Genomic DNA, 21,355 nt, shown 5'->3' on the forward strand with positions numbered 1-21,355 from the left:
TTGCGAAAGAGTCATCACATCACAACAGCATAGTGATGAAGTCTGTTTTGTAAACCAGTGGATCACTCCCAAGAATCTTCACTGCATCCCTCATGGAGTGATCCACTGTGTTTAAAACTGACTTTCACTATACTGTTTTTATGTGATGGGAGTGATCAAATTTCGCAAGTACTCCAGCCATGAACCCAAAAAACCGAAAGCAAGAAAAGGTACTAATCAGAACATATCAAGAAAAGGTAAAACAAAAGTTAGCATAAAGAGGAAAAGAACGGACTCTACCAGTCTTTCCAATAATCATTGGCATCTTCGAATGGGATCTCAACTTTCGTAAGACAATCATCAACATACCAATCCAAAACACAAAGACCATTGCTCTGATGAATCTGCGAAAAGCTGAGGACGAACGACGAACCAGAGGAAACAATTTTTTTTTATTTAGGAACTTAAACAGCTTATATCCCTCACGGGAAGACACACCTTGTTTTCTTCCCATCCAGATGGGTGTAAAAGGATACACACTACTTTTTTACATAAAACGGCGATGGAAACTACCAAATTGGAAATACTATATATAAGTGGAGTGCATCTCTGATCTCTACTGAGGATTCGGGGGACGACTGTTAGCAGCAGAGACTCTAGAACCCCACTCCAGAAGCTCCTTGCTTGTATCATCTTTGTGCACTATCACTTCAATGAAACAGAAGCTCTCTTTTTCCTCATTCGTTGCCGTCTTGATCGCTTTCACTAGCTCCTCTTCGCATCTCACTTTGGCAGTCCAGCATTTGCCTTCTCCATTGTGTATAGCATCAACAAAAGCTGTGTAGTTCCAGTTCTTTATGACATTGTAAGGACCATCGTGAATCTCCACTTCAATTGTGTACCCTCCGTTGTTGATTAGAAAGATAATGGTCTTTTGCCCACACCGTATCATTGTAGATACATCCTGCGCCGTTACCTGGAAACTACCGTCTCCAATACAAGCAATAACACGCCTGTTTGGCATAGCTTGAGCATAGCCAAGAGTAGCACCTACTGACCAACCGATTGAACCATACTGCATCTGGAATTCGTAACCGCATCCTTCAGGGAGCTTCAGCTTCTGACAATTGAACCAAGAATCTCCTGTCTCAGCAAGCACAGCAGTTTCAGAAGAGAGCATATTCTGAATATGTTGGAACAGCACATTAACCCTCAAAGGCTCATTCGGGTTATCTCTCAAAGGCTTTCCTTCTGGGACAAAGATCCTATGGTAATTCTCATAGGAAGTGTTGTTGTGCTTAATCCGTTTCGCCAGTTTAATAAGAAACTCCTTCATAAGAACACACCCAAACGCAGGTCCATTACCAATAGTAACCCGATCAGGCTGCACGATGATCGCCTTCTCTTTCTTGAGAAGCAGAGAGTACCCAACAGAACTGTAATCGTTAAAAATCGGACCTGCAAACAAATAAGCATCCGCAGATTCAACAATTTCAGCACAAAAAGCTGTACTCACAGCTCCCCAATACGTCCCAATAAAATGCGTGTGGTGCTCAGGTATTTGTCCTTTAGCAGAAGGCATCACAGCAACACCATAACCAGAAGCATCAGCAAGCTCAACAAAAGCATCCGCAGCTTTCGCAACCCGCAGTTTCGGCCCACCAACAAGAACTGGCTTCACAGCTTTGTTCAAAAACTCAGCCGCTGCTTCGACCGCCGTATCTAGACCAATCTGGTTACTAACCCTAGGCGGAAGCATGAAGGGAACAGGATGACGACTAAACGTCGGAAGAGGAATCGCCGGGAGATTACAGCTGATACTAATATAAACAGGTTTGCTTTCTTTCAAAGCGGTGGAAATCGCAGTGTCGATGAGTTCATGAGACTCTTCTAAGTTATTAATCACAGCTTGATAACAAGTAACAGCTTGAAAACACCTAAGCTCTTGAGTGAAATCAGGTAAACCAATCGTATGATGAAGAATCCTATTGGTACCGTAATCGTTTGAGTTTGGACCACCGACGATGCAAATCAGAGGCAGATTCTCACTGTAAGCACCGGCGATGGCGTTCAAGACGCTCAATCCACCGACGGTAAAGGTAACGACACACGCACCGACTCCGCGAGATCTGGCGTAACCGTCGGCAGCGTATCCGGCGTTGAGCTCGTTGCAGCAACCGATTAGCTTGAGGTCTGGTTCAGCTATGAGGTGATCGAGAAGCGTTAAGTTGAAATCGCCAGGAACGGAGAAGACGTCGGTGACTCCGATCTCGACTAAACGTCTGGCTAAGTAACGGCCAAGAGTCGCGTCGCAGGGGCTGATTGATGTGGAGTGAAGTGGACTCGAGTTTTGAACGGTGGAAACGCCGCCGTTTGGAGGACCGCCTATATCGTCGTGGGTCGGGTTACACACGTCGATGGATCCGATCTTAGTGTCCATAACGCTCGTTTCACTTTTTCGAATTTAGAGTGAGAGAGAGAGAGAGAGAGGGGTTTTCTCGAGAAGAAAATACAGACTAGTAAGTAGTATGAGAGATGAGTGGGGAAAATATAGGAGACTGAAACCGCCACGTAGAAGTGAAAACAACGGTGGCAAAACCGCAAAAGTAATCTTTAATTAAGGAAACACACAAAAACGGTGAACGGTGGTGGTATTAAAACATTAGCCGAAGATATTTTTGTAGCTGTGAGATTAGACACGTGTACTATAAATTAATAATGTTAGGATTAAGACAATTTATTAATTTATAGTGATATTAATTTATCAATAAATTAATAATTATTATTTTATAGTATAAATTAATAATTATTAATTTATAGGTATATTTTTAATTGCTCAATTTTTTAAAATAATGAATTGAGACAATTTTTGCAGAATAAGATTAAAATTTTGGATGTTGTAAATTTTATGTTATTGGAATTGAATTTGAAATAATTAAAAATTATTTTTGATAATGAATTACAAATATTGTAGACAAATTTACTTATATACATGACATAAATATTCAAATTTATGAATAAGAATATCAATTATCGTATTTTAATAGTCTATTAATCTATCCAAATGTAAATGATGCATATTTAGAAATTGAAAACTTTTAAAAATTTAATGTGCTTTATAGAATATTATAAAATATTTTATATCATTATATTTTAAAGATACAATATAACAATTGTTTTATGGATATAAGGTTTAAAAGAAACATATTCTATTATATCAGCATGTATATATATATATATATGTAATTTTACATGATTATTAATTTATGATATTATTGAGACTATATTTTATGTAGGGATTTCAAAAAAATTATTATTTTATTATTTTATCGAATTTTATTATTTTCTATACTATTCTGACTTGGGATTAGTAAAATTTATTAATTTATAATGTTTATTAATTTATAGAAGATTTAGCGCAGAAGGTATCACCGTATCAGTATCACGTTTGGAATAGTTAGTGAGAGAGACAGAGAATAATTGCTCTCACGGATGAAACTTACTTAACGGTCCTCTAATAAACACACAAGTGGAGATTTTCATTAGAGAGTGGTTTGCTATACGGTTTGGTTTTTGGTTTATAGAAACCAAAAAGAAATTGATTTGTAAATTGGTTTAGTCTAGATCGGGCTTCGGATTAAATGTCACGTGACGCGTGTCACTGTCAATACCATGTTCCACCAAAAAAAGGGCCCATAAAGACTTTTGAAAACCCTAAAGAGACTCCATCGTTTTCCCCCCCAAACGCCGATTTTCCCGCCGCTCTCACTCCATTACAAAAATCTTTTAGATCCCCAAATCTTCAATCACTTCCATAATCTCTCTCTCGATCCTCAGATTCAATCTCTTCATCGAAGCTTAAAACAAAAATCATAACAATGAAGGACATCTCTAAATCACCGGCGAGAAGAAACGACGGATTCCACCGCTACTTGAAACCAAGAGCGCTTGCTCAGATCCGTAACCCGAGAATCAACGCTAGATCTACTACTACCGCATCTCTCGTGTCACGCTCCCTCTCGCAGCCGTTAGATCTGATTTCACCATCTCACAACTTTGTTGCTGACGAAGCAGCGGCGGCTTGAAATCTGACGAAGCAGCGGCGGCGCGGAATTTCACCATCTCTGCTTTGCTTAGTCTCAACATCTCGGTCATTTCTCTGCTTTGCTTAGTCTCAACATCTCAGTGCTAAAAGTGTTTAATGTTCTCTCTCTCTTCGTTGTGATGGATAACAATGTCTGTCCACATGTTTGCCTTCTGCTATTGTCTCACTCCATATGGTTGTCGCAGTTGTTGGAAGGTTTAAATGAGTTTCATTTGCTTTGTGTTATTAGAGCATATGGAACCACTAGTACTTACTCTCATGAGTCTCTCATATCAATGTAAAAAAGTTTGTCTATATCTGGTCTCTTGGTTTGTTTTAATATGGCGCATTAAGCTTTTCCTCTCTGCCCATATGCTGAACTTGAATCCAGATCCAGCTGCACCTCTCTACCCTCTGATTATGGCAATTGGTCATTACTTAACAGATACAAATAACATGTGGGTTTATACAGAAGTTATGGTAATGATGAGGGAGAGAATGATGATGATCATCATAATTAGGTGTCCTATAAATACTTATGATTTGGAACCGATCATAGTAGTTCTTAGTTATAGGTGACTCGGTAGGATACTCAAGTTAGGTACTGAAAAAAAACTTGAATTAACCAATATTGTGCAGAGGAATTCTTGAAAATTCTAGTTTATGTTAATGTACTTATTAGATTTACTTAACCGGTGTAATCAATTGGCAGAAGTATTAGAACTATCAGTGAAGTAAAACTGATTTGTTGTTGAGAGACAACAAGTTGCATCCCCAAGTACATATCATAGACCATACATAACTCACTTTCTCACCTTCAAAGTTTTCCAACTCTTTTCATTGACAATTGTCACAAGTCCTTCATTCCTCTACTTTTTCTTTTCTTTTCAGTATAGCACTTTTCTCTAAAATTTACCCATCAAATCATACGATCATCCCACACCGGCATTGATAACCCTAGTGTAGTTTAACTACTAGTCTCAAAAAAGAGGTACAAATTTTTTTTTTGAAAAAGAGTGCGACTATTCTTGTATCACGAGATCATAATTTGGACTTGTCCAAACTACAATGTATCAAATTCAAAAAATACCACTAAAATAAAACTACAATGTCTGGCCTGGTTTTATATCAGAAAATATATAAAACTTATCATTTATGTGAATACTTTATTTGATTTTATCACCAATAGGAATAACCAATAATTCATTTGATTTTTTTTTTGGGATATTAGTACTACAAGTATATTCTTTCTATATTATGAACACTATGATTTCTAGTTTCTTTTTTCAATTTTAGTTGTCATATGTCTCTTACTAGATTTTAACCCACGGTACACCGTGTGCATATAATTTTTTTTATTATTTATATCTTATGTTGTATTTGTTTGTTAAATATTGTATGTTTTGTAAACACTAAATTTCCGGTCGTTTGTGTGGCTAAATGTTTATATTTATTTTTTAATCCGTAATACACTTCATAACCATTTATTTGTTATATTTAGTATGGTTTGTTTAGTGTTTGAGATTCTATTTTATTTTTAAATTATTATAACAAAAAAAATAAGTGATCTAAATACATAATAAGTAATTTATATGCTGTGATTAAGTCACATTTTTCTAATGATTTAATTATTTTACATAATTTTAGTTAAATCAACTTGATTTTATATGTCAAATATTCTAATATTTGTAGTGTTGACAAATAATACAATGAAGATTTAACCTGCGTTAGCACAAATTTAATGATATTTTATTTATTCCAACATGTCCTCTTTATAACCATCTACTATTTTAAAAATTTTTAATTTTATATATTCGTAATATTTTAAATTTTTATTAAGTTTATATATATTAATTATAATATTAAATAAATGTTAATCGAATTTCTTCCTACATTAAGAATCAAAGCTCACAGGTTTTGGAAACAAAATGGAAATCATATTGTTGTTTTCTTTGTTTGCAAAGGATTCAGAGATAAAATATATTCAAAACACAACAGAATGTGTGGTTAAATATATCATAGTTTTTGTTTCCATATTGATTTCTGTAATTTTTTATAAGTGAAATGGAATGTAAAATACTTAGAAAACAAAATCTGACGTAATGCTATTGTTGGAAATTTTTTAGGGATTAACTTTGTAAAAGAGTTTTTAAATAAGTACAAATAAAAGGGTATAACCCAAAATATACTTAAGAAATGTATATATAGATTTCTTATTTTGCTTTTTTATTTGTATTCATCTTAAACAATTCACATGAAGTTATCATCTAACTATTTTCAATTTCTATTTACTTATTAATATTATGCTAATCATGCATCATTTATTAGTATATAGTTAATTACATATATTTAATATATGTTTATATTACTTTCTTAAAAACAAATTGTTGTAAACTTGTAATATACATAAGTTAGGTTTTGGTCTCACTTATATTAGTACAATTGAATCATTTCCCATATAATTTCAATATATGACTTCATCATTCATTTCCGAACGTTTTTAGTTTTGGATCAATCATTTTGGATAAAATTTATTTTCATAATTGAATCTAAATAATATAATAAATAATATGTTAGTGCAAAAGTATGTGTGTATGTATATCTTACTGTCTTCTAGAGTCTCATAATATTTTGTTTGACCTTGAGAATCTATCAGCCACATATGCTTAGTCCCTATCAATTCAGACAAGACAATGTCTACCTTAAATTGCTTGTTATTTGCAGCAGCCGATTTCACACCCTCTTCAATCATTTGAAGATTTAACCTCAAATGAATATCATCACTTAAGTCCAAGCAATCCTGCAAAAGGAAAAAGAGAAAAATAAGAAGGAAAAAAAACATCATTAATTTTGTTTTAAATCATGAATGCATTATTTGACCTTAATACAATTGGTCGTTTTTTTCCTACTCAATGATTTTTTAAACATTGGTCCACACTTTCACCGGCAATTCAGTAACCTGGATAATGTTTTCCTTCAGCGGCTTTGCATAGCCTTTACTTGTGAATGAACCATCTCCGTTGGATGTGATATGTCCGTCATTTCATCGGTACCAAGGTGTCATTGGCAACATTTCTTCATCATTAAACAATCTCCTAATATTTTCTAGGACATCTCGTGGATTAAATTTTGGCACATTTGTGTAGTAACCCGTTGCAACTCCTTCAGCACCATTAACAAGTTAGTTTTTTTGTTAACAAATTTTGGCATCTTCATAATTAAATCTAAATAATATAACAAATAATATGTTAGCTTTCTTGCGTTTGTTGGATAGTATAAATACTATTGAAGAAACTAAGAAAACTAAAAAACAATAATTGAGGGAAACATTTTTAAATTTTTGTACGAAAAGAAATATATATTTATGTGATGTAAACTATTGAATAATCAATTTATTAAATAAGTTATTTAACTCTTTTAAAAGTATATAATTACAAAATATTACTAACACATTTCCTAGTATTGGATAAAAAGGGACAAGCGTAAGATATGAATCTAACAACGACAATTTTATGCAATACATATAAGCAAAATCTTAGCGTTTTCTTCAAAAATATATAAATTATGATGTTACAATTGGGGTATAATGTTCAATACTCATAATTATTAAGATTAAGACTCATTATATAATCATTATTAAAATTTCAATAAATTATGTGTGTTTACATCATACAGATGATGATTTTAGCCTTGTTAGTTTAATTATTTGTGTTGGTTTTGTTTGACCTTGAGAATCTATCAGCCATATATTTGGATTGTTCATAATTTAATTTATACTCCTCGATGAGGATCATTTTTGGGTTATTAATGATTTGTATCTGTTTGCCAAAAAAAAAAAAAATGATTTGTATCTAACTCTAAATGTTCTAGCTGTTTTGGAAGATTAGTCAATGGTGCTTAATGATTCTCAAGTTTGCTATCTTTTTGTTAGATTGAAATCAACATAGGCTATATATATATAATAATATCTCGGTGCGACTATTCTTGTATCATGAGATCATAATTTGGATTTGTCCAAACTACAATGTATCAAATTCAAAAAATACCACTAAAATAGAACCAAATCGAAGAAGACACGTAAGTTATGTTTGATTTTGAAAACGCGGGCTCTCTCCATTCCTATGGTGTGATCAATTTTGCTGTTGAACTACGAATCTACGATGTGACATCACCTTGACTAATGCTAGTGTCATCACTTTGTGTCCCCCAAATCGTATCGCCACCGATTAATAATGTCTTTGAAGAACGATAATTCTTTTGTTATTACAAATTTACCACTAGGTATCCCATAAACATAATATAAAAACAACTCAATACTTTATAATTTATATTATCTCAAGTAAAAACTATGATTACATCATATGAAGCCCCACCAAGACAAGCCAAATGTCTATCTCTCTCGCTACCAGCAACCACCGCACTTGCCTCGTCCCTGTCACTTCCACTACCAGATTTTTGGTGCCACTCACTAAAAACCAAAATAAACATAGAATTTATCAAAACCACTAATCTTTTTTTTCTGACAGCAATTACCAACTTTTATACTCGCTAGAACAGTTACTAAACATGGTAAATCCAATATATATATACAGTAGAACTTTTATAAATTAATAAGGACGGACCATAAAATTTTATTAATTTATAAAGGTTTTAATTTATCGATAAATTAATAAAATATTAATTTATGAAGAGGATCTTTTATTAAAAATTCATAGTTTAGAAGAAATTGTTGCTACTATTTTTTAAGATGATGGTAAAATTGAAGAAGATATGACGATACCTTTAGAACCAGTTACATATAAGGAAGCAATTATCGCGTCAAGAACTTTCTACAATTTTTGGATGCGATACCTTTAGAACCAGAAGTTTTTGATGCAGTCAGAAAGATTAGAGATGCTCTCCAACAAAAATGCAAATTCAAGAACAAACAAACAACAATATATTCATATTTCACTAAATATTCTTAGATATATATAGACTAGTTTATTTGATTATTAATTTATGATATTGATGGACCATATTTTTACATGAGATTTTTTAAAAAGTTATTAATTTATTATTTTATCGAATAATGTCCAAAATTACACTAGTCCTAACTTGGGACCGGAGAAATTTATTAATTTATAAAGATTATTAATTTACCGAGTATTAATTTATATAGGTTCTATTGTATATAAGAAATTTGAGAAACACATAAGTTTTGATAACAAAATTAAATCGAACACCATTCTACTTTTAATGCAAACAATTATTTTTACAATCTGGAGATGATGAAAAATGCTTAGTTTAACGTAATATAGTATGCTTAATCTAATCCATATTCACATTTGCAAGTTTTTCTTGTCTTATCAATTTATAAATGAAAATCACTTATTTTTCTTCCACGCGGTTTCTAAAGCTTAATCATAAAAAGGAGAAAAGTTATAGGAACTTGTATTCGTATCCTAGTATAATTTGTTTTTGTATGTCTTGTGACCACACAGACACACATATTTATAAAAGAGATAGATAATCTAACTGAGAAATCCACTTGAAGTCAACATTTTTATAGCTTTCTTCCTCTCCAAAACCAAAAAAGAAACACATCTGATTTTGAGATCCAATTAACCAAAGATGAGAGACAACAACAACACAAGGGAAGGGGAGAGAAGCAGCAGTTCTTTAAAGCAGCAACCACAACAAGTTCCTATGTCTTTGAAGCTCATAGATTCATGTCTAAGGCTAAGTGTGGTTCCTCTCAGTGTTGCAACCATCTGGTTAACTGTCACTAACCACGAATCCAACCCTGACTATGGCAGCTTAGACTACAACTCCATCATGGGTCTCAAGTAAATGCGTATTCTTAAATTTCAATTTTAGAATTGAGTATTTGTTTCTATTTTAGTTTTTTAACTGAATTGATTATTTGCAGGTACATGGTTGGTGCGAGTGCCATATCTGCTATCTATGCTCTCTTCTCTACTGTTTTTTCATGGGTCTCATGTTTAGCCTCCAAAGCTTGGCTCTTCTTTGTTCCTGACCAGGTTTTTTTTTATTTATTTATTCCTGCTCAAATCATTAATCANATGCTCAAATCATTAATCAAAGTAAGTATGCAATTTCTTATATAAGTGAATAACTTTTTGTGGTGTGTGAAGGTTTTAGCCTATGTGATGACAACATCAGTAGCAGGAGCAACAGAGATAGTGTACTTACTTAACAAAGGAGACAAAATAGTGGCATGGAGTGAAATGTGTTCTTCTTATCCACATTATTGTTCAAAACTCACAATTGCTTTGGGGCTTCATGTCTTTGTTCTTTTATTTTTCTTATTCCTCTCTGTCATTTCTGCTTACAGAGCTTTTAGTCCTTTTGATCTTCCTTGTGATTCTCAAACCAATATTGATGCTTGATTAGTTACTCAAGTTTTAACTTTCTATCTCAAAATAATATTATGATTTATTTTTAGTTTTTTTTCTTTTTAATTGTTGTTGTATGTCATAGTGGCTACCAAGGGGAAAACAAAAAACTTAGTTTAGTTAACAAGTTCTTTCACATCGTGCAACACTCAGGATTGGCGTCTTCCCTCAACCTCGCTCTTTGATCTCTTAAATATTCCTTTTTAAAAAATTCACATTATTATAGTTTTGTTATTTTTAGTAAGGATTCCTTGTTTTGTTTGATACACACTTATTTGTCAACATTTATAAAACTCAAGTGAGAACTGAGAATTAATCGAAGTTTTTATGTCACATTCTGGATTGAAATGTAGTTTTATGAATTAGTACTATATATTACTATATATAGTCACTGTTCAAGTACATATACTAAAGTAAAACTTATAAATCTAAATATATATAGTTGCAATAAAGCCTATGCAATTTTAAAAGGTTGTATGTATATAGACCGCGTTTTAGAACAATAACTATGTTTTTAATTAAATGTCAAGATCTTTGAATTGGTATTTATTTATAAGTCTTGAAAATACAAAAGATTACAAATGTGAAGTTAAATTCAAAGTCATTTAAAATAGCAACTATTATATGTATATTTTTGTTTTTTTGCCAGCAAAAGATTAGCTCAAACGAACCAATTTGATGGACAACTATTGTATTTATTTTCATTTTTTTAATTACTAGGAAATTCAAGTGTCGTGGGCTCATATATTTCCGAGAGAAAAGCCCAAACCATATAATATAAATCTTTTTTTCGGAGATATCTATGTTTCCGGTAGCTAAGAGGTTTAACCATTAGACCGTTTGTTATATATTAAATCATTGTTGCGTTGGCATTAGTCGTTAGAAACGGTATTTTAATTGATTTTAGGAAAATTTGGCCATATATTGCATTGTATCTTTTTTGTAAAGCTATAATTAGCTGTTCACATATAAGAAGTTAGAAATCCTTTCATGGATTCAAAGATTTACAACTTTTGACTGAATAATAAATACAAAAGCATTGAATTATTATAAAAGAATCAAAGTGTAGTTAACAGAAATACATACCAAATTAAATGGTAATCTATGAATTGATTTAGCTGGCACTAGCAAATACTATTTCAAATAGAAAAATATCTTACACTGCTGTCCTTGAGTAAAACCTCCTTATCCCACATGAGTTGAACCTTCTCGAGATGTGTATATATACTTACACAACAGTAGAGAGGAAAAGTAACTAAGAGAAAGAAAAAAAAAACATAAGATCTAAATCGTTTCAAGAGAGATTAGCTAGGATCTCTTCCTTTTGGTTCCTAGCTACCACCAAAAGGCACCAACCATCATGGGCAGCTACAACCATGAACTTCTTGCTACCTCAACGACCGTTTCTGATCGATTCTTCAACCGTTGCCTTGTCCGGGAAAAGACCACAAACGAACGCATCTATCTCAAAGCTTCTCAGGTCGAATCAGATTCGTGTTCCTTCGTCGTCACTTACCAGCCGCGCCTCCAGGTTNAAAACTCAAGTGAGAACTGAGAATTAATCGAAGTTTTTATGTCACATTCTGGATTGAAATGTAGTTTTATGAATTAGTACTATATATTACTATATATAGTCACTGTTCAAGTACATATACTAAAGTAAAACTTATAAATCTAAATATATATAGTTGCAATAAAGCCTATGCAATTTTAAAAGGTTGTATGTATATAGACCGCGTTTTAGAACAATAACTATGTTTTTAATTAAATGTCAAGATCTTTGAATTGGTATTTATTTATAAGTCTTGAAAATACAAAAGATTACAAATGTGAAGTTAAATTCAAAGTCATTTAAAATAGCAACTATTATATGTATATTTTTGTTTTTTTGCCAGCAAAAGATTAGCTCAAACGAACCAATTTGATGGACAACTATTGTATTTATTTTCATTTTTTTAATTACTAGGAAATTCAAGTGTCGTGGGCTCATATATTTCCGAGAGAAAAGCCCAAACCATATAATATAAATCTTTTTTTCGGAGATATCTATGTTTCCGGTAGCTAAGAGGTTTAACCATTAGACCGTTTGTTATATATTAAATCATTGTTGCGTTGGCATTAGTCGTTAGAAACGGTATTTTAATTGATTTTAGGAAAATTTGGCCATATATTGCATTGTATCTTTTTTGTAAAGCTATAATTAGCTGTTCACATATAAGAAGTTAGAAATCCTTTCATGGATTCAAAGATTTACAACTTTTGACTGAATAATAAATACAAAAGCATTGAATTATTATAAAAGAATCAAAGTGTAGTTAACAGAAATACATACCAAATTAAATGGTAATCTATGAATTGATTTAGCTGGCACTAGCAAATACTATTTCAAATAGAAAAATATCTTACACTGCTGTCCTTGAGTAAAACCTCCTTATCCCACATGAGTTGAACCTTCTCGAGATGTGTATATATACTTACACAACAGTAGAGAGGAAAAGTAACTAAGAGAAAGAAAAAAAAAACATAAGATCTAAATCGTTTCAAGAGAGATTAGCTAGGATCTCTTCCTTTTGGTTCCTAGCTACCACCAAAAGGCACCAACCATCATGGGCAGCTACAACCATGAACTTCTTGCTACCTCAACGACCGTTTCTGATCGATTCTTCAACCGTTGCCTTGTCCGGGAAAAGACCACAAACGAACGCATCTATCTCAAAGCTTCTCAGGTCGAATCAGATTCGTGTTCCTTCGTCGTCACTTACCAGCCGCGCCTCCAGGTTCGTAATGAGAATCTCGACGGACACGAAATGACGTCCGTTATCGAACGCCGTCGCCATCAAGAAATCAGACTCGAAGACAGCATCCCAAAACAGTTTCTTGTCTCCCAAGAGACATGCGTTGAGCACGTCATGATCATCTTGTCCGCGATGCTCCTATCGCATTCTCTCCAAGAACGTCTTGTCCGTTACATCTCAGTCGAATCCGTCAACTTCCACAGAAGCCGCGGCGGAATAGGAGGTTTGATGATAGAAGTTGACGTCAAAGTCGACGAGGAACAATGGGTGAAGTGTGTATGCAGCTGTACAGACAAGGGTACTTGTCGTCAGGTCCCGGAGACGGATTGTCCGATATGCTTAAATGAGTTATCTGGTCCGATGGGTCGCGTTGAGTTGTCATGCTCCCACCACTTTCATAGAGACTGTATTATGATGTGGCTGGGAAGCAACGAGTCTTGTCCTATCTGCCGTACCAACGCCATCGGCCAAACCGTTTCTCTCTATTAAATCAATAGGTTTTGTAAACCTTTTATATTGGGCTTGAATATGTAATATTGGGCCTTTATCCATTAAGCCCATCTATGTTGTCTGAAATCGAAAAGAAAAAAAAAAAGCAATAAGAAATCTCTTTTATTTTCGTTGTCCTGTCTCTTCTCCTCAACCCAAGAAAAAATTCTCAGCAAAATCAAAGAAAAAACACGAAGCAAAATATTTGCAGGTAATAATAACAATTACACATACTTACTTGTGAAATCGAATCCAATTTTTGCATACGAAGTGTTTCCAAAATCTGAGTATTCGTCGGATGAGTTTGAGTTGCTAGATCGCAGTATTTGCTATAAAACCTTCAAATTTTCAATAGAATTAGACAGCAAAGATTCGAGATTTTTGTGAAATCTACTTCTGTTTGGTGTTTTTGTTTTTCTAATGTTGGCATCATAATCAAGTGATAATCTCCTCACAGGTCAAAGCTTAGTGCTGGGTTCTGTTCTTCCTCTCTCATGGAGACGAGCTCTGACTTGTCTTCCATGATTCGTCTTAACATTGGTAAAAATTTCTTACCTTTATCTTTCTCTTGCAATCACATTACTCCCTTACTTACAATTCTTGGTAAAAATCCATCCTTTTGATTCCAAAATGTTTGAATTGAACTAAGCTTAGTACTACGTGAAATTGATAAAATGATAGCTAAACCGGGTGAGAAATATTGTAACTTGGTCATCTTTTTCTTAGTTATGTTTATGAATCCTGTAATTGAGATGGTGCATGCTCAATTTCAGAAAAAGTTCACTAGAAAAATGAAAACTTTGGGGCTTAGGTTTCACTTGCTAACCCTCAATGTTTCTTGGGTTGAACATGTGGAAAGGCCAGAACTGTGTTGTATTGTCCTCTTAGATATATATTTGGTTCCTCAACCATCTTCTGAGTGATAAAGAAACCTTTTTTTCTTACACGAGGCCTAGCTCTTCAATAAACTATAAAAATGTCTGTGGTCATGATGCAGGTGGAAAGAAATTTTGTACTACCATTGATACTTTGACTATCCGTGAGCCAGACTCAATGCTCGCAGCGATGTTTAGTGGTCGCCATGCAATGTGCCAGGAATCTAAAACGGTATTATTACATTCTATGTTACTTGAATTGCAACCCGATAATTTGTTTTAGGATGATTCCATTTCAGAACCTCTGCATATGAATAGGCTTCACTGAGTGTAACAGTTGGTCCTTAGATCGCATAGCATAGCCTTCATTTAATGATAAACCAAAATATAGTTATTTGGAAAGACTGTAACTTTAGCTACCCACTTTAAGAGGTGTTTAGAAATGCAAGAATCATTTTATGTGTGTATGACTGAGTATGCATATGTGCACTTGTGACAAAGTATGTTCACTAAACTAGTTGATTTAATTGTTGCAGGGATATGTATTCATAGATAGGGATGGAAAGCACTTTCGTCATATTTTAAATTGGTTGCGTGATGGCATTGCTCCTAGTCTGTCAGATCCTGATTGTTCTGAACTTTTGCGCGAAGCAGACTACTATCAGCTTCTCGTAAGCTCAGCTTTTCTTTTACCTTACTATCCTCGTTTTGTTCATTTTTAATCTGCTAACTAGAGTTTTACTTTTTATGGAGTACATTGACTAAATTTTTGCTGGAGATGTAATACATTTGCATTTTTCGTCCTATATCAGGGGCTGAAAGATGGAATAAAAGATTTGAGAAGAGAAGTTGGTGAAGTAGAAGCTGAACTAACGCGTGTAGATATCATCAAATGTATACAGTCCGAGAGAGTCAGGTTCCGAGGTGTTAATCTTTCTGGAATTGATCTTTCTAAACTGGTAATAATTCTTAACTTCAGATTCTTGTATGTTACCATGCTATTGGCTGTTTTGATCTCGCTGCATTTTCTCATTCCTAAATTCAGAGATCCTTTGTGGGTTTGACAAACTTCTGTGGAGGAAAACTTAGAACATATAGATTAACTGATTCTTGTTGTTTTAATCTGTGTTTAAAAAGGACTTACAGTACATATTTCGTATTTACAGTCTGAATGTTTCTCTTTGAATAATGTAGGATCTATCCCTTGTGGATTTCAGCTATGCTTGTCTCAGGAATGTGTTTTTCTCTCGTACAAATCTTCAGTGTGCCAAATTTCGGGTAAATATGTTGTATCAAACTTTTTTTTCCTGCTTTGGTGGAAGAATGTATCATCATATCAACTTTTCTTGAACTATCATATATGCTGATATACTAAATGCTTAAAGGATGCTGATGCTGAGGGCTCCATCTTTCACAATGCTATTTTGCGCGAGTAAGGAATTTGTCAGATCCCATTGTATTAGATAAGTTGTACTATTGTATTAGATAAGTTGTACTTGGTACCACTTCCTGAATCACACCTTTATTTCCTTTCTTATAAAGGTGTGAGTTTACTGGCGCAAATCTTAGAGGAGCGTTGTTAGCTGGTACAAATCTTCAGAGTGCAAATTTACAAGGTGCATATAAAAGCCTAATCTTACTTGTTAATGATCTTTTAGACAGCCATGTAATAAAATGTCACATATAAAACATAATTTGACTAAAAAAAATCTGACTTTTTGTACTATAGATGCCTGCTTAGTGGACTGCAGCTTCTGTGGTGCAAATCTCGGGACTGCACACTTGCAGGTACCTTAAGTAGTCTGTGTAGAAATAGAATTTCAATCCCACGTATCCAGAAGGTGTTTATGAGCATAGCGTGATTTGGTGATAATGTTTGATTTCTCTTTCTTACCTAACAGAATGCGGACCTTACAAATGCCAACTTAGAAGGAGCAAATCTTGAAGGTGCAAATTTGAAGGTAAGCAATCCCTTTTGTTGACAGTTTATATTCAGCCTTAATTCGATTTGTGCAAAAGTGTCTGGAGGAGACAGATAAGTCATAATGTGGCACTTTCTCTTAAATGAGTGTTTAGTTGCGGTTTAACTGGATTATACATGTATAGGGTGCAAAGTTGAAGAATGCCAACTTCAAAGGAGCAAACCTTCAACGAGCTTACTTGAGGCATGTAAATCTGCGAGAAGCGGTAAGTCCAAAAACAATACTTTGGTATTAGATCAACATATATGGGCAGATTGATATTGGCCGGTAATTTGGTTTCATCTTTTTCTTCAAGTCTCTGAGTAGAGCTGAAACGGCTAATCCCTGCGATGTATGTTTTATGTAACAGCATTTGGAAGGGGCAAACCTCGGTGGCGCTAATATGACCGGTGCTATCCGATAAACTCCATTTGTTCAGACCGACTGTAAGTCTCGTCTTATAAGAACTATACTTAGGTTCACCTCTCCTTTCACCTCCTTGTAAAATAAGGAAATAAAATATGTATCTATTGTAAAATTAAAAATTTAAACCACTTTTTTATAAACCTAAACCGACATATAATTTCGTTCTAATTGTAAAATCTAAATCCTAACCATCTCATTTGTAAACCCAAACCGACATATAATTTCGTTCTAATTGTAAAATCTAAACCCTAACCATCTCATTTGTAAACCCAAACCGACATATAATTTCGTTCTAATTATAAAATCTAAACTCTAACCACCTCATTTGTAAACCCAAACCGACATATAATTTCGTTTTAATTATATAATCTAAACCCTTAAAAAATTATTTGTAAACCCAAACCGACATAATTTCATTTTGATTGTAAAATCTAAACCCTAAAGAATTTATTTGTAAACCCAAACCGACACATAATTTTGTTCTAGTTGTAAAATCTAAACCAAACCAATATTTAAATTTCCTAAATTAAAAGTATAACAAAATTTGTTTCTTTAATTGGTTTTGCTTTTTAATTTAATTTTAATTTATTTTTAAAATGAGATAATGTATAGAAGATTTTGATTGGTTGAAAAGAAGGAGGTGAATGGAGAACCTAAATATTTTTCATAAAACAATACTGTAATTTATACCTCATCAGAATCTGTGATAAAGGCTAATTACAATGTTACAGGGGGCTTGCAAGTGTACTTAGTTACGTTCATACTTCTTAAACCCTCCTGTCAGATTCTCTTAACAAATTTGGTCTCATCAAAATTAATCAGAGGTTAACAACATACACGCTAAATGCATCAACACAAACATATTTTTTAAGGATGAATTAGTAACATAAAGGTAGGTAACATGAAGCTCATCTAGGCAAACCTAAGTCCTATTAGCAAACTCTAGAGACTCGTGTTGGAGCCAGGTGGGTTGTTTTTTTCTTTTTTGGTTTTTTTATACAAAGACTATATAACACACGAAACAAGTCATATTTTGAGACTGCCAAACGAACTCTTGGAAGGTAGATAGAATTCACAAAAAGGTCAAATTATCCCACAGCTCTTAGGGATTGGAAAATACTCACTACTGATGTATAATTTCTTTCTAGAGGAGAATAGAATTGAAAAAGAATAAAAGACATTTTCGAACTTGGCTTTTTTAACTATAGAGGAAGAAAAGCTATTTTCTGATGACTCCACTTCAAAGGACTTGATGAGCTTTCCCGTAGTATCGGTTAATGAAAGACGTCTGCAAAAAACAAAATAACAGAAAAGATCAGCAAACAATTCAGAGCGTCGTCGTAACAAACTATACTAAAACATTCTTTTTAAGGGTTACTGGTTTCTTGGAGAAGGCTGGTTAGTTTGTTTGTCTTTTGTTCTTACCGTCAGGAATGTAGGGACATGGGGTGAAGGGCGAGGGTAGAATTTGTAGAACTTGATGCTTTGAAAGGCTTCCTTAGTCTCTTCACTCATTTCCTCTATTGCTTTCTCTCGAGCCTCTCTGGCCTCTCTATTTGCTTTCTTTGCTGCTCGAACTTGCTCTTTCACAAACTCCTGGAAAAGAACAATGGTAACTTTGTGAATATAAGTTCAAGTGTCGTCGTCAAGAACTGACAATTTGCGTTTACAGTACAGCTTAAACTTACTTTGAATTCATCCTCTTTCTCAGCAGCTAATTTTTCCTCTTCAATCTGATCATCAACCAATTCCTGAGATAGATTCAAAACAAAAACAAAAAAGCCATCCCAAGATTCAGCATACAGTGCATGCATGCAATTTGAACAAACAGGGAAAGTGCAGTGAGAAGAGGACAACTCTCTTTCGATTTAAATGAAGAAGTAAATCCAAGTTTTGCTCGTTACAGAAACACGCTAAACACACACACCTGAAGTTTGGTATACTTCCAGTCAAACACACATACAACCTGCACAAACAGATAAAAATTAAAGTTTTGATGATAAAAGAGAATACCCAAAATTAAAAGTGGCCCCTATCAAAGACTGCCACTTCCAATACAATGTTTATTGCATGCCAAAAAAAACTTACTGGCGCCGGTTCAGAGGGGAACACAATGTCAACCTCAGTACTCTGATCAAGTGCATCTTCCACAAACGGGTTATAGAAATCTGCAAAAAAATAAAGAAGAGACATTAGATTTTGTTGTTGTGTACCCACATACATAATAAAGAATAGTATAAATGGTTTCCTTAACAAATTTTAACTAGTACTGGTAGTATAGTATTTAAACTCACAAGGAAGGGAATACTCGAACTTCTTGATACGATCTTCCTTCAAATGTCTGAGAGCAGATCTGCAGATAATGTACAAAGCTTAATTAATTGACTACACCATAACTTGCAGACTATATGCAGAAAGGAAGGTGCAAAAAAAGGGGCTACCTAACTCATCACACTACAAGTAGTAGATATGTAAGATGATGCCATGTAACATGTTTCTTACCTCCTCTGCGTACAGCCCAAGATAAAAATTTGAAAGCTCATCCTATCAACTTGTATATCTCTGCAAGAAGAACAAACGCAAAAGCAATATAGTAACTGCCGGTAGTAAACATCCAAAATGCGAGAAGATCTCATCACCATGGTACCTTTTTTCAAAAGGAATGTAAGGAACCCAGTCCATTTTCATCTGCTTCATTGGAACGATTTTCTCCGCTGCACCCTGAACCGATGTGATTGCTAACTTATCAGAAGGCGGAAATGGTGATTCAACCTGCAAAATATAGAATATATTTCTTGTATAGAGGAATGGTTGTAATATAATCAGTGATAGCAAGCAAACCGTTAATAGAGAGACTTACAGCAACAACTGATGGGACATGGACTATTCCTTTGATGTCAGCTGTAACCATAAGAAGAGAAAAATTAACTAAACATGCATGTACTAGAGAAGCAAATTAGAAAGAAAACACAAGTGCCAAAGACAAGTGATTAAAAGATAAGAACAAAAATCTCAAAACGAGGTAGAAAACATATCTTACATTCAGTAATGCCAAAACCAAAGACTTTCTTGCCATAGAGAATTCCTCTTTCCTCAAATTCTTCCTGAAACATAAATAAAATACAAGAATATATCTCTTGTCATAGCCCTGACAATAGAGACAACAACAAAAATGGAGAATGTAATAATCCAAAATAACTTACTTCAAGAGTTTTGAAATCCCAATTGAATTCATTATAAACTGCATCTAAGTTATGCCACTGCCATCACAATTTAACAACCATATATAAGCAAAGCACAGACTTGGAGAGAGTAACTCAGAGATGTTGAAGCTCCTAAAAAAACAATATCTATATATATATACCTCAGTTCCCACTGGAAATGCAGCCTTCCACAAATCTTCCTGCAAACACACTCAAAAAACAAAACAAGCCATTTGTTTTCACTGATTAAAGCTCGCGATGACAATAGCATTCTGACACCACCAAACAGATGAACAGAATCCTCTTTTACATTGTCTAAAACGTAGTATCTCACATTGTTTATATTCACAGAGGGTTTACGTTATCACAGAAACAGAGAAGAATCCACAAAATTGCAGTGATGAAATCATAAGCAGTATACATAATTTACCCCCAGAGAGTACGCTAGGGTTAGACAACAAAGCATTACCAGATTACGTTTGTCCTCAAAGTACTCAGTCTGTTGTTGTGGTCTGGTTCTGGTCGCTCGGGGTTTCTTCACATCTTTCTTCTCAGCTTCCTTCTTCGTGTTCCTCTTTCGCTTACCAAGAAGAGCAGGTTTCTTCTTATCACCATTCACTAATACGGTCCCTTCTCAATCACCAAATCATCATAACCAAGTCTCAGTACTTGATCAAAGAAATCTCAATACTAAAACAAAGATTAAATATTTCAAATCGATTTAGAAATACGGCAAAAGGAGGTACCTGTGCCTCCTCCATTATCGACGATTTGCTGGTTAGGTAGAGCCTGAACACAAGAAAACGAAGACATCATTCAACGGGTTTGAGAACAGTGATTAAACCCTAAATAGATCAATGAAACGTAACCTAATCGAAGAAAAAGAAGAAGCAATCCAGTAGAGAAACTTACCATGTTTTCGGATTTTGCAAGAGTAGATCGAAACAAGTCGATGAGCGAGCGAGCGACGCGAGAGAGAGAGAGGTTTTTAAAACAAGAGTTGTGAGGTTTTTTTTTTGCCGCTTAAGATTGACGCTAACGCTATTAACGAAACCCGGTAAGCCAGAACCGGATCGATTTTGGGTTATTGGATCAAAATTGTGTTGGAAAATCGAACCGGATCAGAAATACCAGTTTTGGTTTAC

General features: G+C 34.1%; 5 protein-coding genes across 8 annotated transcripts in view; 3 read left to right on the forward strand and 2 right to left on the reverse strand.

The window, feature by feature from the left end:
* The window catches only part of LOC104761513 (pyruvate decarboxylase 2), an 8,988-nt gene extending 6,400 nt beyond the window's left edge, over positions 1 to 2,588 (reverse strand). The window contains exon 1 of one of the 2 annotated variants that reach the window (XM_010484606.2): positions 853 to 2,588. In XM_010484606.2, the coding sequence (XP_010482908.1) occupies positions 853 to 2,419 (1,567 nt within the window). In that variant the 5' untranslated portion in view covers positions 2,420 to 2,588. Of the gene's footprint in view, positions 1 to 412 lie in introns of those variants that run through there. The other variant, XM_010484605.2, reaches the window with a different exon arrangement.
* On the forward strand, positions 9,518 to 10,592 carry LOC104761516 (CASP-like protein 2D1). Its single transcript, XM_010484610.2, has 3 exons — positions 9,518 to 9,891; positions 9,975 to 10,086; positions 10,201 to 10,592. The coding sequence occupies exons 1-3, from the start codon at positions 9,677 to 9,679 to the stop codon at positions 10,453 to 10,455; spliced, it is 582 nt and encodes a 193-aa protein (XP_010482912.1). The 5' UTR covers positions 9,518 to 9,676; the 3' UTR covers positions 10,456 to 10,592.
* Positions 12,903 to 13,771, forward strand: LOC104761518 (RING finger protein 215-like). Its single transcript, XM_010484611.1, has one exon. It carries the CDS (start codon positions 13,068 to 13,070, stop codon positions 13,743 to 13,745), a length of 678 nt encoding a protein of 225 aa, XP_010482913.1. The 5' UTR covers positions 12,903 to 13,067; the 3' UTR covers positions 13,746 to 13,771.
* LOC104761520 (FH protein interacting protein FIP2-like) lies at positions 13,872 to 19,499 on the forward strand. 2 transcript variants are annotated; one of them, XM_010484615.2, is made up of 13 exons: positions 13,872 to 13,956; positions 14,203 to 14,285; positions 14,743 to 14,852; positions 15,157 to 15,291; positions 15,433 to 15,579; positions 15,815 to 15,898; positions 16,006 to 16,052; positions 16,163 to 16,236; positions 16,350 to 16,408; positions 16,522 to 16,581; positions 16,727 to 16,807; positions 16,952 to 17,027; positions 19,411 to 19,499. In XM_010484615.2, exons 2-12 carry the CDS (start codon positions 14,240 to 14,242, stop codon positions 17,003 to 17,005), a joined length of 897 nt encoding a protein of 298 aa, XP_010482917.1. In that variant the 5' UTR covers positions 13,872 to 13,956; positions 14,203 to 14,239; the 3' UTR covers positions 17,006 to 17,027; positions 19,411 to 19,499. The 2 variants fall into 2 exon arrangements, with proteins under 2 accessions (XP_010482917.1, XP_010482916.1); XM_010484614.1 differs by lacking the exon at positions 19,411 to 19,499 and having other exon boundaries at positions 16,952 to 17,158.
* On the reverse strand, positions 17,618 to 21,209 carry LOC104761519. Of its 2 annotated transcripts, none has more exons than XM_019240544.1 (15): positions 21,123 to 21,209; positions 20,957 to 20,999; positions 20,680 to 20,828; positions 20,372 to 20,410; positions 20,211 to 20,267; positions 20,048 to 20,111; positions 19,868 to 19,908; positions 19,655 to 19,779; positions 19,510 to 19,569; positions 19,302 to 19,360; positions 19,096 to 19,175; positions 18,935 to 18,973; positions 18,696 to 18,758; positions 18,433 to 18,603; positions 17,618 to 18,295 (listed from the first exon to the last, which is right to left on the reverse strand). In XM_019240544.1, the coding sequence occupies exons 1-15, from the start codon at positions 21,123 to 21,125 to the stop codon at positions 18,248 to 18,250; spliced, it is 1,041 nt and encodes a 346-aa protein (XP_019096089.1). In that variant the 5' UTR covers positions 21,126 to 21,209; the 3' UTR covers positions 17,618 to 18,247. The 2 variants fall into 2 exon arrangements, with proteins under 2 accessions (XP_019096089.1, XP_010482915.1); XM_010484613.2 differs by having other exon boundaries at positions 20,680 to 20,840.

Source organism: Camelina sativa, chromosome 18 (assembly GCF_000633955.1).
Source record: "Camelina sativa cultivar DH55 chromosome 18, Cs, whole genome shotgun sequence".
Lineage (NCBI taxonomy): Eukaryota > Viridiplantae > Streptophyta > Magnoliopsida > Brassicales > Brassicaceae > Camelina > Camelina sativa.

What these genes read in the sequence shown, in the direction of transcription:
- LOC104761518 (XM_010484611.1), top strand. Translation starts at nt 13,068, where the DNA reads ATGGGCAGCTACAACCATGAACTTCTTGCTACCTCAACGACCGTTTCT.
- LOC104761519 (XM_010484613.2), bottom strand. An exon ending in CATTTCCAGTGGGAACTGAG is followed by an intron (nt 20,268 to 20,371) that starts GTATATATATAT and finishes TTGTGATGGCAG; the next exon opens with TGGCATAACTTAGATGCAGT. An exon ending in TTGGGCTGTACGCAGAGGAG is followed by an intron (nt 19,361 to 19,509) that starts GTAAGAAACATG and finishes CATTATCTGCAG; the next exon opens with ATCTGCTCTCAGACATTTGA.
- LOC104761520 (XM_010484615.2), top strand. Translation starts at nt 14,240, where the DNA reads ATGGAGACGAGCTCTGACTTGTCTTCCATGATTCGTCTTAACATTG. An exon ending in TCAGAGTGCAAATTTACAAG is followed by an intron (nt 16,237 to 16,349) that starts GTGCATATAAAA and finishes TTTGTACTATAG; the next exon opens with ATGCCTGCTTAGTGGACTGC. An exon ending in ATGTAAATCTGCGAGAAGCG is followed by an intron (nt 16,808 to 16,951) that starts GTAAGTCCAAAA and finishes TTTATGTAACAG; the next exon opens with CATTTGGAAGGGGCAAACCT.
- LOC104761516 (XM_010484610.2), top strand. Translation starts at nt 9,677, where the DNA reads ATGAGAGACAACAACAACACAAGGGAAGGGGAGAGAAGCAGCAGTTCT. An exon ending in AACTCCATCATGGGTCTCAA is followed by an intron (nt 9,892 to 9,974) that starts GTAAATGCGTAT and finishes GATTATTTGCAG; the next exon opens with GTACATGGTTGGTGCGAGTG. An exon ending in TCTTCTTTGTTCCTGACCAG is followed by an intron (nt 10,087 to 10,200) that starts GTTTTTTTTTAT and finishes TGGTGTGTGAAG; the next exon opens with GTTTTAGCCTATGTGATGAC.